At 48.7% G+C, this 17500-nt stretch overlaps 1 protein-coding gene across 19 annotated transcripts in view; it reads left to right on the forward strand.

Moving 5' to 3' along the window:
* The window catches only part of DIP2 (disco-interacting protein 2), a 546549-nt gene that overhangs the window by 461779 nt on the left and 67270 nt on the right, over nucleotides 1-17500 (forward strand). For 3 of the 19 annotated variants that reach the window (XM_086538148.1, XM_086538149.1, XM_086538150.1), the window contains exon 2: nucleotides 7866-8277. The exons of the other annotated variants lie outside the window; for them this stretch is intronic. In XM_086538148.1, coding sequence (XP_086394274.1) covers nucleotides 8034-8277 — 244 coding nt within the window. In that variant the 5' untranslated portion in view covers nucleotides 7866-8033. The remainder of the gene's footprint in view (nucleotides 1-7865; nucleotides 8278-17500) is intronic. 19 annotated transcript variants of the gene reach the window in all.

Below are 17500 nucleotides of genomic sequence, written 5' to 3' on the forward strand. Positions count from 1 at the left end.
GTGTTTTTATGCGGACGCTGAGTGGTATCACAAGGCAAGCAATTAAATTGTCATTTTTACCAACTCTCTTCCAAATTATTGGGTAATGAAATTCGAAAAAGAGGGTGCCCCTTTTCCTTAGAATGTCGAACTAAATGACACTGCCAGTGAAACGGAAGATGATACTTACAGAGTTATTTGTGACACGTGTTTATACGCCCGTGTTTACCTACGTGTGCGCCAGATACACCGTCACGACAAGAACGCGGAGCTGCTGTGTACCAGAAGAGATTCTTTTTCCTTCCCAAGTAGCAAGAAAAGTACTTGTAGAAGTAGTTCCTGATGTAACCTGGGCGGGTGTGAGGCATGCTGGGGGAAGTGGGAAGAGGAGGGCGGGGGAGGCTGTGCATTCGGTTCCCAGATGTAATATACCATTTCCCCGGAATCGGCCTCGGTCCTGAGCACGTGATACGTAACACATTGTCAACACAAGGAAGCTGTCTTGCGAAGGTTTTCTCCGCCGCCCGAGCGGGAAATTACAGGGCGTGGAAGACACTAGTTCGCATGCATATCTAATTGACTCAAGGTATCTGAATCACGACTGCAGACTCCGGGCAGAAAAACGACGAAGTGTTACAGTTCCGTAGCTAAAAGAAGAGCTGTAACGGGAGTGACGTGGTGCTTGAGGTATGAGAGCTGTCAGAAGGAGCAGTGACACTTTACGCGACGTCACTCTTAAAAAAACACAGCTCGCTGTGTAACGTAACACGCGAGACAGAGCCACATGGGAGCAGTGTTAGGGGTATGGCGTGTGTGTGTGTGTGTGTGTGTGTGTGTGTGTGTGTGTGTGTGTGTGTGTGTGTGTGTGTGTGTGTGTGTGTGTATGTGTGTGTGTGTGTAAGTGCGTGTGTGTAATTACGTGTGTGCGCGTGCATGTGTGTGTGTAAGTGCGTGTATGTATGTATGTATGTGCGTGTGTATGTGTGTGCGTGCGCTTGCGTGCGTGTGTGCGAGACTGTCTGTCTTTGTATGTTTATAGAAGGAAGTTGACGTGTGAAATATGTGATCTTGACTAATTAATTAAGCCGTTAGTGGAGACGTTAATTTGCATAACTTTGAAAGAAGTTTGATAAAAAAAATGTACGGCGGGCTTAAACTAAAATTTTTGATAAGGACTACTTTTTCTCAACATGGAGACACAGTTTTTGATAAATTGATAAAGTTATTAGATGACCGCCCATCCTCCTTGTTCTCATTCTCCCACTCCCTCTCTCTCACTCTCTGGCTCGCTCTCTCGCTCGCTCACGCATTTGCCCAACCACTCACTCAAGCCCTGTTTTCTCGACCCCGCCTTTCCGTTTCTCTCTCTCTCATTCCTTCTTTATTGGATCGCCGTCCTCACATGAGTCACTCGGGGCCAGCGTGCGTGAAGGGACGGGTTGATGGCTCCTTCCGCCGCCATGGCAATTACCTTCTTGCGAGGCGACTCTCGTGTCTTGGTGTTGACAGTGACATGGGCACGCGAAACAGTACCGACTTAATCACCTCATTGATGGAGCCGTTCGAGGGACATGAATGGCGGAGTGTTGAAGCAGAACGCGGGTACTGTCCGGGAACGCGTGCTAGGATAACCTTCGCTGGATCCCTGAGGCGTGTTAGAACAGTTAGTTCGTCAGTAGGATATGAGAACGTGCTAGTCCTTCGAGGCGAGATCCTTCCGTGTTTTTCTGACACAAAGCCCTTCCTCCATCAGTCGTCGTGAGGAAGGAAGGCTCTTATACAGCAGAAGCCAGGGACGCCCTCGAGATAGTCAGGCCATCTTGTAAGAAATAGCTTGGATCTTCACATATTTCTTGAGGTTATGTCTCGCCGGGAGGAACGCGCAGATGCCAACGGAGGGATGAAAGACGACCGCGTGTGTGCTGACTTCTGATGAGTAGATTATTCGTGTGGCAGATATGCTGTGTTTTGAAAGAAGTGCTGTTTCCAGAGGGTTGAGATGGGAGGAAGGTCCAGGGGGTGGGGTGGGCAGGGCTGGGGGGAAGGGGGAGGTTGGGGAAGAAAGAGGTTTTTCTTGGCCATTTTTCTTTTCCCCTTCGATGTGAATGGCAAACTGTTGGTCACGGTGCGTATGCTGTACGAGTTCCTTCAGGGAGGATTCACTTATCGTCATCACGTGTGGATTAGGGTGCGTCTCTTGGCAATACTTTATTCATTCATTCATTTATATACAGTTCAAAAAATACATCAGCCACGCTTGTGGTATATTTGTGTGCACGCGCGCACACATATATACCACAGACATATGTGTGTGTGTGTGTGTGTGTGTGTGTGTGTGTGTGTGTGTGTGTGTGTGTGTGTGTGTGTGTGTGTGTGTGTGTGTGTGTGTGTGTGTGTGTGTGTGTGTGTGTGTGTGTGTGTGTGTGTGATAGAGATAGAGAGAGAAGAGGGGAGGGAAAGAGAAGGAGAGAATGAATGTAGCCAGTAATGCCATTTGTTTTCGTTTATCTTTCATTAGGATTGAATAGAAGAAGAATTGTGATAAGGGTGGCGGTGATGGTGAACATCCCTCGGGAACTTTATGAGAAAGATGTCATTTTTTTTGCAACCAGAATATAACCGCGTTTGTTTCTTGACATGGCATAGAGATAGATCTACATGTATCACATGTACACATTTATATGCTGGGTCCTTTATCTTTCCGTTTAGATGCGCCATCTCTCAAATATCAAAGAGCTTTTGTCGCATTAGAACACAAACGACAAAACACACATCATAACCCTTGTAATGGAGACTGGTAAGTGTATGTAAGAGTGATGTGGCTTCCTTTGTCACGAAATGAACCTTGCAATTCTCGGTAATCTTTATTAGTTTCAACAAGAGGACTCATATTGCAAGTTTTTTTGTGACGGGTAAACAAGGGAGATTATCATCCAACAGAGGCTGGGAATAAAGTGTTGTTTACGAGGGAATTTTCTCTGCTGTTTTGTTAGTTATCGGACTAATTTCTTCATCTCTCTCTTTTTTAACTGGCAAATTCCTTCATCTCTCTCTCTCTTTTATCGGACTAATTTCTTCATCCCTCTCTTTTTTAAGTTGCTTGCTCATCGCTATGGGTTGCGAATGTGTTGTGGAGGGCGAGGCTTTTAGGAGGCTGTTTGTAGCTCGTGATTAGGAATGAGAAGGTTGAAGGGTGCGAAAGGGTGAGGGTTAAGAGGGGGAGGGGGTTAGGGGTTCGTAGAGGAACCGGTGCGAGGCGAAGCTGAAGAGCAAATGCAATCGAGATCAATTGCTGTAGGCGTCGAAGGAGAAAGAGAAGGAGAAATAAACGGTGGTCATTTTTTTATCGCTTTGTTTTGTAGGGGAGTGTGTTTGCGTGCGTGCGTGCGTGAGGGTGTTCTCTGTTGCTTGTTGTGGCAAAGGTTTAGCGAGGAGTGTCGTACCCAGATAAGGAGAGAGGAAAATGAGACTTGGAAGGGGAAGGTTTGGAAGATGTAAAAGGCAGGGGGTGATAGGGTCGAGGAGGAAAACGCGTGTGAAAGGAAAGAGATAGAGAGAGAAAGGGAGGGTTGTGATGGTGGGAGATAGAGAGAGGGAAGAAAGGTCCGATGGAGGGATTGGGAGAAAGGAGAGACGAAGGGAGAGGAGAGATAGGGAAGATAGGGTGGTACGAAAGAGATATAGTGTCCCTTCGCGGCCTTCGCTCGTCGTTGTGTTAATGGGGTGTATCATGGGAGGATGAAGGTGTAGAAGGTGTCAGCACGTGGGGGTGGTGCACTTAGCCGCCCCCGGTTGGACTTCAAGGACGCCATTTGCCGCCCATAAGTCCCAATTACTCTCACTCGGGCTTGTTAACTTTCGTCGCAGCCTCTTCCTTTGTTTGTTTCTAAGAATACGGGCGGCCAGAGCACGTTTAGGTCCTTTTCGAACGGGTCCCGACTGCATCTGTTCTTTGTGTGCGTTGGACCCGAAATACGCCTGCGACGAGGAGGGAAGGGAATGCGAAAGGCACAATTCAGCGCCGATTTCCGTCGTCCTCTCTCGTGCACATAAAGATGAATGAGGAAAAAGGCAATCGCCATTCGGGCCAAGAGCACTGAATGTTCGGCTGGACGAAGCTTACGTAATGCGTCGAGATAGTCACGAGAGTGGTGGCATTAAACCGGGTGCGTTGTAATTTATCAAGACACTAAACACTCGTGCACGGCGATTAAACATGTTTAATAGCTTCATAGCCATTATTACGGGCACATTGCATGTAGGTCCGTGTTAATTATTCAGAGTGTAGACCATAAACTTCCCCATATTCCCCTTGATGGCAGGAATCCACAGGACATGGTTCGTGTTAGAGGGCCAATATGTTATTACCTACCCGTCGTGGCAGATCCCCGGCCTGCTGGCAGAGCATCGTCGCAGCTTTGCATATATCCGCAAATTGGCAGATTCCTTTGCTGGGACGACCCGTAACTTTAATCCGGTGCTCGGGTGTGGATGCCAGTGTCATTTTCCGAGGCGTCCGAGGCTTTGTCAACAGCGGGTCACGTGATCAGTAGTCCATTTGGGTTGCAGGTCGTTGAACTCTTTTTTTATAACACGAGTTAAGTTTATCCTGAGAAACACTGAAAAGTGCGGATGGTTGAAAAGTAATGTTAGAACAGGCATACCATGTCAAACAGGTTGGGTCGTGTTTAGACGCACCTTTAGAGAGTGTGCAAATAGTATGTGTCAGGTTTATTTATTCGGTGTAATGCATGGTATATTCACATCAGTTCGAATGTTGTTTTGTTAAAATCTAAAACGATTGATCCAGTAATAACTTGCGTTACCCCAACAATTGTGACATTATGGTTGTAACGACATCCTTATAGCCTGTCCCAACCTTTCTGGTCAAACGCGGTCGAGTCTCGCATCCCCCTTGCCCTCTTGCTCAACCTGTTCCGCGCCAGATGCGGCGGAGTATGCGGAGTCTTAGTGTCCCTAATACAACCATTAGATATTGGTGACTCCGCGTCGTTCAGCCTGCACACGGGCTGGATGTGGCTCCATTTATGTATTTGAATTCACTTTAAGATCCCCAAGCGGGAGGGGCCACAGCAAGCGGCATGCTTTCTGTTTTATGTTTGTGTACCGAAGTTGGAAGTTCTGTCGACGGTATGTCGGGGTTAAAGTGGGTTAGGTGAAGGGTAGTTAGCAACGAAGAGAAGTTTAGTCAAACGGGTCCTGTGTCCTCGTTCACCTTTTGACCCGTGGTGTCCCGTGGCGCCGTTACTGCTCTCGTGTCATCGTTTGTCTCGGCGGTCCCTTGCCCCGGCCCGACCTGGTCTCCGGCGGCTCGGGCAGAGGACATTTTTTTTCCATTTGCAACAGCCTTTTATGTGAAATTGTTCTCTTTGCAAAATTTATTTTGATATACGGATAAATTAGTAGATAAATAAGTATATATATTTTGGTGAATCATCCAAATGGTTTAACTCGTGCAGACAATAAATATTATTGTGATTATCGAAATGGAAGGTATTATCATAGATAATATGCTTTTATTCGGGGGTTACAGCCCGCTTTAGACAGTTATTGATCAATATACTGTACATGGTACAGCACTAAGCTTATTGTTCGGTATGAAAGGGAATACGAGGAGAGAGAGTGAGTAAGTGAGTGAGTGAGTGAGTGAGTGAGTAAGTGAGTGAGTGAGTGAGTGAGTGCGAGTAAGTTAGAGAAAAAGGGAGAAAGGGGAAGCGAGGAGAGGGACGATTCTGCATCAAGGGGAAAGTTAGACGTGATATATATTGTGGCGGATTTCGCAGAGGGGAAGGCAGAGAAGAGTGCAATAGCGAAGGGAGGAACTCGCTATAATTATCAGCGGATAAATCGAAAAGAAAATGAGACAAGGATAGGGCAAGGGGAAAGACGATGTCTGGACATGAGACGTAAATGCGAGAAACGGAGGAGGAAGGAGGGGAAGGAGATACTGCAGGAGTGACAACAATTAGAAAGGGAAGGAGAAGGGGGGAGGGAAGGCAATTAATAACGGTGGTAGTTGTGCTGATAGAGTTGGAGCAAGAGGGGTGGCTGTTGGTTAGGGGAGGGGGGTAGTACATGAGAAAGCGTCTGAGTCAGCTTTGAGATCTCGGCAGCGATAGAGGTCGGCGGAATCTGGCACCGGAGAACGCGGACAGGGGAGAGAACATCGCGTCTGTGTTTACCTCTCGAGACTCTGGCCTTTTGCCTCCGCCATATAAACACTTCCCCCCGTGTGGTCCTCGCGAGATGTTTGCTCCCAGAGTCGAGGAGGGAAAAAAAAGTTAGGATAATAAATCCTTTATTATCAATCAGAGAGGGTCTTTTTTCCTCTTCTTCTTCTAAGTTTGAGCCGTAATTAGTCGTCCGCAAGAGGAGAGACCTCTGTCGGCCTGTCGTAATTAAAACGTGTTGTTAAAGCGGGCTGGATATTGGCCCTTCATGAGCAGTGCTTCCTGCCGTAATTGCCGTTTTGTTATTCCAAGTTTAATCTCCTCCCCGAACGAGTCGCCCTTGGAGATATTGGCTCTCCCACGCCGGCTCCTGGTTGCTCGCTCCTCCTGCTGTATGAAAGCTTTGATCTTTATTTAATGGGCGTAGTCATGTCATTCGTCACGTCAAGTGTGCTTCGCGTCGGCTCAGGCCTTGCTCAGGTCGGTGTGTTCTTGCGGGATGGGTGGAGGTGCCTCAACACGGGACGTCGTCGGGGGGTGCTGGGGCTCTGTTTATCTAGGCGTCCCACCGTTGAAATTCTTAACTAAACACTGGGGGATTAGGATACCACGTGGCCGGTGGGATTTCAGCTGGCACGGCGGGATGGTAATCATGGTCCAAGCCCAGGATAAACGCAGGATAAAGGATATGAATAAACAGGAGATCAGAGTGATGAAATGTTATGAAGTCATCAACCGTGAGAGGGGACTTTTTCTCGAATATCGTAAGGTAGCGTTATGTGGCCGCTTAGAAATGAGGTTTTTGGTTTATGAAGATGCTTGATGTAACCTTTGTGTTCAATGGGTTGGATCTGGATAAACTAAGATAGATAAGGTGGGATAGTTAAAGGTTGGGCGAATGTGGGGGGGGGGGGCGGAGTGAGAGGAATGAAAACTTGTGTATCAGTGAACGAGTATATTGCGAGCCTCATAACTAACAAGCTGTTTATTTTTATTCAAGATGGATTACATTTTGATACATTTTATTTTGTTTTCCCTCGTAGATGAAAAAATAACAATGGAATGGATTAGGCCAAAGAACATAGTTTGTAATAACATGAGCTCTGCAATGGGGAGCTCGGAGGCATAGCCACGTACAGCTGCGACGGTGAACATCTGATCACGGGAAGGAGTTATGCTTGCCAGAGAGAGCTGTGATAATAAACTTCGATGTATAGGGCGAGTGTTCGGGGCGAGTGAGTCATGAGCGTCTCGTGTGGCAGTCGGGGTAGCGCTAAGAGTCCTGAAGGATCTTGGGGGTTACCTCGCGCCGTCTGGGATAGTGCAGGCTTCTTCGTCAAAAGAAACCTTCAGGAAACTGGCGGTCGACCCTTTTACGGCTCCCGTGGGATATCACAAAGCTTACTCGTTTTTTTTGTGAGGTTGAGGTGGGTTGGCTCTTACGTATCACGTGTTATTGTTTATAGTGCCATCCCATTAACAGCGTAAACACAGCGTGCGCTCACATATCATACTTGTTCCTGTGATCCAGTTGATTCCGAGTTATTGTCATTGTTCCCATAAAGGTGTGTACGACCTTGTGGAATTGCGGGGGTAACAATAAGAAGAGTCAAAGGTGTGAATAATTACAGTGAAGAAATATTATTTGGTTTAGCCTTCTGTTGATTTATATTATAATATCGTCTCATCCTGCAGTGAATGTTAAGTGAAAACAAATGTGTATCGAAGAAATTGGCGTGTGTATTATGCTAAGATTATTAATCGCTGTGTAAATAATGAAGACGAGCGAAAGAACACGAGTGCTGTGAAGGAGTTGAAACCCTCGAGTTGTTCGAGCACAAGTGTGCCGTGTGTCGTGGAAGGATGCACCGGCTCCCTGGGCAGGACGACACGCCCCAGCGGCTGAGTCTCCTTCACCATCACCACCACCACCATCACCACCACGCGGGCGGCATGTCCTCCGCCCTCAACTTTGACCTCGAGGCGCTCCTGAAGATCGACGACCTGAGGTCATGGATCCAGGAGCTGGAGGCCTCGAGGAGCCATCGCTACCAGACGCTCTACAGCGACTACGACGACTACGACAGCTTGGAAGACGAGCCGAACGGTAAGGGAAACCTCGGGTACGGGGGGAGTGGGGGGGGGGAGGCGCGGAACATCGTTCGATAGGCGCGATGATTCACATCTGTCCTTATCAATCCAATTCGAAATTTGATACGTTTAAAAGGCTTGCTTTCTGACAGCCTACCGCATGCGACATCAAGCTGTTATAATTGTGTGTGATGGGGCTGAATTATCCCTATCCAGACCTATACTTGGAAGGGGCGTGTGGTTTGTGGGCGCTGTGTGGGGGTTAGAGGAGGCACGTTAGCTATGCTGGCTTCTGTCAAGTAGGGGGAGGGGGCGTGACGAGGGGAACATGAAGGGGAACTATGTTCAGTTTACGGCTAGCCATTCCCGCCCTTTGTCTAATGTCACTTGGGTTATTTATGTGATAAAGATTGCCTATGGGAGTATGTGTATGCCGATTGTATTTTATATCTCTTCGTAGCTTTTTATGTTATATCATAACAATAGACAGTCAGACAACTCTAGCATGGCAAGTATTATTTGAAGATAAACAAACTACACACATGCGAGGTCTCGTCGTGAGGTGTGACAGGAAAGAAGGGGGGAGACCAGTCCCGAAGGAGGTTTGTTGTCTTTGTGCAGATCTCTGGTGTCGCCTGCTGGTAGGTGTCGGGGGGGGGGGGGGGGCTCGTGCATCTCATGTTTGACAACTAGTTCGCCGTGCACGCTTCGGCGGAGGTGCGACGATGCACCGGGGACGATATAGGAGCCACGTGTATATTTCTGGCTTTCCCCTGTGAGCGTGAAACACGGAGAGAAAATGGGACGCATTTGAATTTGGTTGCAGCAGAGCGAGACTACAGGCTCGGTCAGACGAGCAAGAGGAAGGGAGCAACGGAATAGTGACGAGGAAGTGAGGGAAAGGCAAGAGGAAATAGGGAAAGGGGACGGTGGCGAGAGAGGGGACGGGATGGACGGGGTGTTGCCATGGTGTGACGCCGGCTGCATTCCACCGTGTAATTGTTTATTGATAATTGGACGGAGGCAGGTAAGGGCAAACGAGCTGGAGAAAGGAGGAGGGGAAGGAAGGGGAGAAACAGAGGGCGGAGGAGAAGCATCCGATAACGTGGCGGCAAGGGGGAAGGGGAGGTGGATAAGGCTGGAGGCAGTAAAAAGAGAGTTGGCCTGTGAATGGGGCGTTAAAAAGGACTAGTTGGAGAAAGAGCGGTCGGAATGGGCTCTGTAAATCGCCCATAAATGAGGATGCGGGTGGTAACGACGGCCAGAGAAATATATTGTGTTTTGTGTCAAAGAAATTAACGTTGTCGATTACTCATTGGAGTGACTCCCCCCTCCTATAGATGTCCTCGAAATTTGTCGCCAAATGATGCCGTGTTTCCTTGAGAACATTCTTTATCTTTCGAGCGAGGCTCTGCACGCTAGAGCAGCCTCCGAAACCCACTTGAGCGGTGCTGGCTTCGAAACCCTCGGTCTCGTCGTGGTTGAAGCTAGTGCCTCCCTTCCCATTAAGTGCTGAGCTCGAGTCGTCCCGCCGCCTTCTCTAATGACTGCGTAAGCCCCTCCTCCTCCTCCTCCTCCTCCTCCTCCTCCTCCTCCTCCTCCTCCTCCTCCATCTCCTCCTCCATCTCCTCCTCCTCCTCCTCCTCCTCCTCCTCCTCCTCCTCCTCCTCCTCCTCCTCCATCTCCTCCTTCACTTCCTCCTCCTCCTCCTCCTCCTCCTTCACTTCCTCCTCCTCCTCCTCCTCCTCCTCCTCCTCCTCCTCCTCCTCCTCCTCCTCCTCCTCCTCCTCCTCCTCCTCCACTTCCTCCTCCTCCTCCATCTCCTCCTTCACTTCCTCCTCCTCCTCCATCTCCTCCTCCTCCTCCTCCTCCATCTCCTCCTTCACTTCCTCCTCCTCTATCTCCTTCTTCTCCTCCTTCTTCTTCTTTTCTTCCTCTTTCTTTTCCTCCTCCTCCTCCTTCCTCCTGTTCCTACTCTTCCCCTCCTCTATCTCGGCGGGGAACTTGCTCGGTCGCCCTGAATCGGTCTCTTGCAATAACGAGCGCCTCCCTTCCTGCTCTTCCAATAACGTCGGCCACACCGCCCCGTCCTCAGATAATTGCTCTACCACCTCGTTCCACAGGTAATGTATGTCGGGTCACTGAAAGCCATTCCGTTTAACCGGTTTAAGCCCGTTAACTGGACTTAAATAAAAAGGGAAAAAACTACTTTGTTGCTCTTTCGCATACCTCCGACGCGCGCCTCCAATACCTGAGTCCCTCCAATAATCCGACAACGGATTTAGTTCTTCATATTTTCTTCCCGTTTAGTTTCACACCACTCTGGTAGCGCTTTAGTTTTGTTCGTAAACGCACACGGCAACTAGTCTCGTGGGGATGTGGGTGTACATGCTGTCACTAGCTGAGAATGTTTTCAACTAATAGGATTTGATAAGACGTTTTAAACTGCAACCTCGAACCAGTTTAATAAAAACACTTGTCTACTAAGCATCGTAAAGTTGACAAGTAGGAAGATCTTGAAACGGCTTTTACATGTAAGTTATTTTTTAAATTGGTGTCGTGGTACCATTTACTGGACTTTGGCAGGTAATATTTGGTTTCATTTTGTGTGATATAATGCTATATTTGGGATATTGTTTTATCTTCTTTGCAATTATATGTATCTGTGAAAGGTAATGCCTGTTAGAATAACGTCTGTCGGTGAATATTTATCACAAGAGAGCTTTTCATGATTTGGCACAATTTCGCTTTGTGGGTCTTGAGGTCTTGCAAAGAATACTTAAATGCATGAAAAATAGTAATATCACGCGTTAGCTATGTTAAGCAGTGACCGCTGATATTATTTACCAACACCACTCGCTGACACTTAGGCTCAATTTCTGCTTGTCTGTTTATTCGTGAATATGTTGCTCTGTCTCTCTCTCTCTCTCTCTCTCTCTCTCTCTCTCTCTCTCTCTCTCTCTCTCTCTCTCTCTCTCTCTCCTCTCTCTCTCTCTCTCTCTCTCCTCCCCCTCTCTCTCCCCTCTCCTCTCTCCTCTCCCTCTCCCTCCCCCCCCCTCCCCCTCCCCCTCCCCCTCCCCCTCCGCCCCCTCTCCCTCCCTCTCATTCCCTCTCCTTCCCTCTCCTTCCCTACCTTTCTCCCGTTCTTTCTCTCCCACTCCTCCGTGTGTGTGTGTGTGTGTGTGTGTGCGCGCGCGCGCGCACGTGCGTATGCGTATGTATGTCAACTTGTACAGCTGCGAAAGACAGTTTTGCTTATCATCCGCTAATGCCAAAACTCCTTCATGTTACGCCGCATAGTTTGGCACTGTCGCTGGCGCCACCTCGCGGCTCCCTGACGGATTACCTGTTGGCCTCTCATCCAGGTGCTTAAGCGTGAGGGGTGAGCCTCTAGCCACCGCGGGAGACGAGGTGACGCGCGTTTCCAAATGTGTCTCTGCCATTAATGCTCGGCGTTGTATTTTGAGGCTGTTCCGAAATAGATTTGTGTTTTCATGCGTGTAGCCACGTTGGCGAACAGGAACATAGTTTGTAAACCAGTGCCGAGTTTTTATTTCCCAAGGTCCTTCACACGGCCAGTGGGACCCTCTCGTGTCAGTGTCACGTTGCCGTCACAGCATGTCGTGTGTGGCGAAGACCTTGACAGTAAGACAGTGACACACATTACTCGCCTCCAGCTCAGCCACCTTGATTGGTCGCCATGTATCCCTGCCCATCATCTGGTGGTGTTGCTGCGGGACGTGACACCGAGTTTGCCTGCGATCCCTCTTTTGAGGCTTCTCATGAGGGGAGGAGGGATCTTGGCCGACTTCTCGTGTTGGTGAAGTCCCGGGGATGAGGATGATGATGGTGATGGTGATGATGATCATGATCATGTTGGTGATCGTAGTGATAATGATGTTCAAGATTCAGGAAAATATATAGAAGATAGAGAAAGTGAGTTGTGAAGGAAGAGAGAGAGAACGAAAGTAGGATAGGGAAGGGAAAGAAAGTGAAAGAAAAGAAGAAAACAGTGTGAAGTGTGAAGGGAGAGTAAGATACGCGCTTGTGTGTGTGTGTGTGTCCCGGGTGTGTGGGCGAGCGCCAAACCTCGCTTTTCACTCATCGCCTGATTGTCTAACTCGCGGTGCCAGTTGCCGCATGCTTGAGACCTGCTAGTTACCTGGTTTATGTGATGAAAACCAGTTCCACGCATAAGGCTTATGTACAGTGTAGTGTGGCGGTGGAGCCTTTAGGGTATTTTTGACCTGTGACTAGAATCGCGATTAGCACTGGTGTTCATTTGCAACCTTGGGATAGTCATGAGTCATATTTTGATTGCAGGACATTTGTATCAGCCAAGTGAATCGCTTTCCCCCGTGTAAGATGCATGTACGTGTCGTGGGAGGATGACAAGTAGTGATAAGATCTGCGAGGCGGATTTCAGAGCCAGTACCAAGACCAGGCACAGTGCCAGCTGTGTGCCACGCCCCTCCCTTCGTCCTGCCCTGCCTTGCCCTACCCATGGCCACCCTCAGCCTCATTGCATTCCCACCCTGCCCCCCTCCCACCACCCAGGATAGAGTCATGCCCTCCGTTATCTGCCTCGGGTCGGATCCACTTGGGACATCTTCTCGACCCACTGATCGCTGTCCTCGCCAGCTGTCGATCGCGGGTTTTGATTCTCTTTGTCCCGCCGTGCACGTGTCCTTATCGGAGTCGCTCGGCCGTGCCCAGCCATTAGCTTGACCTCTTAAGCCATGTGGGGAAGCTACCAGCTCGCGATCTCTTTCTTTCTTCTCTCCATCTTCTACTAATTTTGTATTTTTTTTTTCTTTTTATTCTTTCTCTCTTTGGTATTTATCTAGTTTTGATGTCTTCACCCTTGGGATGTGACATCTGGGTAACGTGAGGCAATTGCTTTCGGTTGGAGTAAAGAAGGCGCTCAGGGAGTGAGTATGCAGCGGGTGGCACTGCCTGGAGGGGAGTGCCACGTCAGGATCTCTGGCTATTTATGATTTATCCTTCGCCACAGACAAATTTCTCTTCGTCGCATCCTGGCACTAGTGGGGCTTCTCGCCAGGTTGAAATGAACCTTTCTTTTGTGACGCGTTTTTTTGTGTGCCTTTATTTTTCTCCCGGTTGAGATACAAAGGAAGAAAGACGTTTTATTAAGTTGCTGGGAAGGGGAGGGTGGAGGGACTGATTTCACCCGGGGAGCCAGACTGCCAAATGTCTCCTTTGATCAGTTTTAAGTCAGTAATCGATGGCTATTGAAATGTTTGCCTGTGTGTCCCACTTACATTAACTTTAAATTTCTTATCTGTGAAAGTCCAAAATTGAAATTTTATCATAGTAGATGAAAGTACTCTTGAATTTCAGTCAGTAGATTACAAAAACTATGCATTTCATTAGTAATTATGCATGTTTGATAGACTGAAGAGATCATCAAATGTATAATGCATATGTAATAGACAGAGTCGACTGTATCCAGGACAACGGTTCGCATCGATCTACTGTGTCGAAATGAGTGAGCGAATAAACATGAGTATGTCCCAAGTGCGCCATTGGTGAGAGTCAGATGGGACGCGGTGCCGATATTAAGGTCCGGGAAGCGAGACTACTTTGAGAATGAAGTGTCTGTATTTCAATAAACTCGTTGTTTCTGGTCACTTTCTTTTGTAAGCTTGTACATCTGTTGGAATCTCCAGGTGGACGTAGGTGTCCATAGCTTAAGTAACGCCGCCCAAAAACAAACGGAATTCGTAATGACAGCAAAGAGAAAAATTCTCGCTTTTTCTGTACATGTGCGGGAGGGGTCGGCAGACCCTCTCTCCTTGCATTGATTGCTGTAATATATTGGCGTTTAGGCGTGCGTCCAGCCTGGAAGTACAAGCTCACCATTTAACATGTAAATAGCAGAGCCAAGCTGGGCTCACACGGGTCCCTTCGCTTGCTCTCTGTGTCCAGCGATGCATTATACAGTCACGTGATGGGCCCGCCTATGAGTACCGTCTCCACTAGCACCAACAGCGGGAGGTACAAACGGTTCACCATGGGAGTACCAGAGGCGGGGTCCCTGCCACCTGGATGGACGGGGTAGGGAGGGCGGGAGGAAGTGCCGGAAGTGCCAATGATGCCTGATTGGGTCTTATTATCTCCAGCTGGCTCTTGATTACGCCGGGGTTGTTTGGGTGGTAACATGGCATCACCACTCGCGTGACGGGCGGAGCTCTACATACTTCATGTGTTTGAGGTTTACAGTGATTTGACTTCTCTAATGTTTATTTCTCTTGTTTTGCAGGTATGTTGGTCGCGCGGAATCAATCTCTTTTGGTGGGTGGTTGGCTGGAAGGCTGGAAGGCTGGAAGGCTGAGCTGCGAAACATTGGTGTTCCGGAAAAGGTAGTTTGTATCACAATTGTATTGGTAGTGAGAAGCTCCATGAGTCTCAGTCTCTCTCTTTCTCTTTCTCTTTCTCTTTCTCTTTCTCTTTCTCTTTCTCTTTCTCTTTCTCTTTCTCTTTCTCTTTCTCTCTCTCTCTCTCTCTCTCTCTCTCTCTCTCTCTCTCTCTCTTCTCTCTCTCTCTCTCTCTCTCTCTCTCCCTCTCTCTTCTCTCTCTCTCTTCTCTCTCTCTCTCTCTCTCTCGCTCTCCTCTCTCTCTCTCTCTCTCTCTCTCTCTCTCTCTCTCTCTCTCTCTCTCCTCTCTTTCTCTCTTTCTCTCTCTTCTCTCTCTCTCTCTCCCTCTCTTCTCCTCTTCTCTCTCTCTCTCTCTCTCTCTCTCTCTCTCTCTCTCTCTCTCTCTCTCTCTCTCTCTCTCTCTCTCTCTCTCTCTCTCTCTCTCTCTCTCTCTCTCTCTCGCTCTCTCTCTCGCTCTCTCTCTCTCATATCCTAAGGCATTCGTTAGCTTAAAATATTGATTTTAGTAATTCGAAGCATAATGAATTCGAACGGAGGCAGCCCTTAACCTTATTTATGGTGCTCAGGACAGCCATTCTTCGGCCCCCTTCACCAGTGGAGGGTGAAGATGTTTTCTCCAAGAGATGGATCTTGGGCTACGTGTTTCAGTTCGTGTGAAACACTGTTTAATATGATTATTTTTTACTTTATTTTTTCCGTCTTCGTCCTTATTTTATGTTCTTAGTCGCCGTCCGCTATCCGGACGTATATGGGTGCCGGATGCTGGTCTGTTTAAACGAGCTGTGTCAAGGAAGTTGCAAGGGAATTAAGTGGTTTTGCATGCACATGCATCGCCCGCGTGGTGGTGAGTCAGTTTCCTGGGCGTCATTATAAACATTGACTGTCTCGTCTCCTCTTGGGGTTACCCCTCGCCAGCTTTGTTCCTTTATTTCGCTCTCTGAATTTAGAAGCACATACCACCGCCCCTCTTCCCCTGGTGGAGTGGCATTACCTTTGTTGCGGGAGTTGAGTGGTTTTGTGAAATAAATTTACATTCTCCCGTGCCATTACCGAGGGCAGTGATACATGTAGCGAGAGGAAGAGCTAGAACCGAAAGGGAATGTGTTGGTTGGAAGCGGTAGGAGCGGAGGGGGAGAGGGGGTAGGGGGGAGGAGGGGGTAGAGGGAGGAGGGTAAGGGAAGGGAGGAATGCGACGTCTGCCCTCTCATTACCCCCCTCCCCCACCACCCCCAGCTCCACCATGCCACCAGCTGAGGGGAAAGTAGAGGGGAAGCAGCATTGCGGCCTGGTGAGCTAAGGGACTCTATGGCGGGGCCGGGGGGGGGGGGATCCCAAACGAGGGCTACTAGATAATGGAGATATACGAGGGAGCGGAGCATGGTTTACGGAGGGATCTGCTGCTGACGACTCGTTAGAGGGCAAGCGGACGCACAGGCCCTATATGGCTTAGAGAGAAAGGTATCTCTAACTCGAGGAGGAACTTAGTGGCAGGTGAATACATCGTGAATAAGAAGGCACGTAGATATCGCTATGAGTCACTGCAGCAGTGAAAATTGTAGAGCAATCATCCTCGGGACTTGCTTATATCTGCGGCGCAGATTGACCTTACCCCTTGTGTGCGGCCGATGCTAATGTAATGGTCATTCTTTTTTCCGCCCGCTGGACTCCCCCCCCCCCCTCCCCAGAGGGGGATATAATGGCCAGTGAGTGTGGCTCTCACCCGGGGCTACTTCGTAATGGTGTGTTTTCTGTATGATAATATACTGGGCAGGTTACTCGCCCACTTTGTCTCTGATGTCCTGCCATCACTTCTTGGGTGGGGTTTGAATGTGTGCTTGTTTGTATGTATATATATATGTGTGTGTGTGTTTTGTGTGCGTGCGCGCGCGCGTGTGAGTATGCACCGCTATATGTGCCAAAGATGAAAGGAAGGTAGTTAATGTCAAAACACCATCGAACAGGTGTCCAGGCGGTGTTAACTTGGCAAGTCACCACTGATTTTAGTACTGGTTTTAGGGCGTTGGGAGGGAAGCTTGCGTCAGGTGCGAGGAGATGAATGCAACCTCGCGCCGAATTGTTATTTTTTCTCTCGCATCCAAGATAAAAACTGGCCTCAAGTAGCCGGGTGAGTCACAGGACTCGGGTCATGTCTGCTAGGGAGAGGCGTCTGGCGCAAAGGGCTTCTTGACCTGCACGGCGGGGAATGTACTCGAGTTCCTGTGGAGTTTTTTGCGGGCGAAGGAGGCCTGGTGAATAGATGCGTTTACAAGGCGTATGTCACCTGTAAAACAAAATTGGAATTTGAAACCGTTTTGATAAATTTAAATCTTTAGTATGGCTGCCGTGCATCTTAGACCCTGCATATGCATTATGAAACTCCCTTATTTTTTCATGTGGAACTACTCCAATCTTCTCTCTCTCTCTTCCCCTATGCTCTTACCCCCCCCCCCCTTTCTTGCCACCTCCCCTGTCCCCTGCTCAACCCCTCCCCCTTCCATTCTCTCACTCCTTCCCCCTCCCCCCCTCTCACCCCCTCCTGCACCCTGCTCCTGCTGTTACGTTGTTGTTTCTTCACCCTGCCAGCCCTCGACCTATTTCGCAAAGTGCTTTTTTAGAAATGAGAAATATGATTTAACGCTTTTGAACTGCCGCCAACGCCGTTCCCTCGCAAATGGGAAAGGCACCTAGTTTGGAGCGCAAATTATGCCTGCGATTTTCATTCCGCATAGTCTGGTGACGGGAAGGTCAAGGGGTAGCCACGTCACGGCAAGGGAGAGGAATCGGCCGCGTAATGTATTGCGGTTCTTTGTGATTTGTTTAGGTCGTATGATTTTATGATTA

This window comes from Penaeus japonicus, unplaced genomic scaffold (genome assembly GCF_977035675.1).
Source record: "Penaeus japonicus unplaced genomic scaffold, GWHDUDI00000001_assembly GWHDUDI00000006, whole genome shotgun sequence".
Lineage (NCBI taxonomy): Eukaryota > Metazoa > Arthropoda > Malacostraca > Decapoda > Penaeidae > Penaeus > Penaeus japonicus.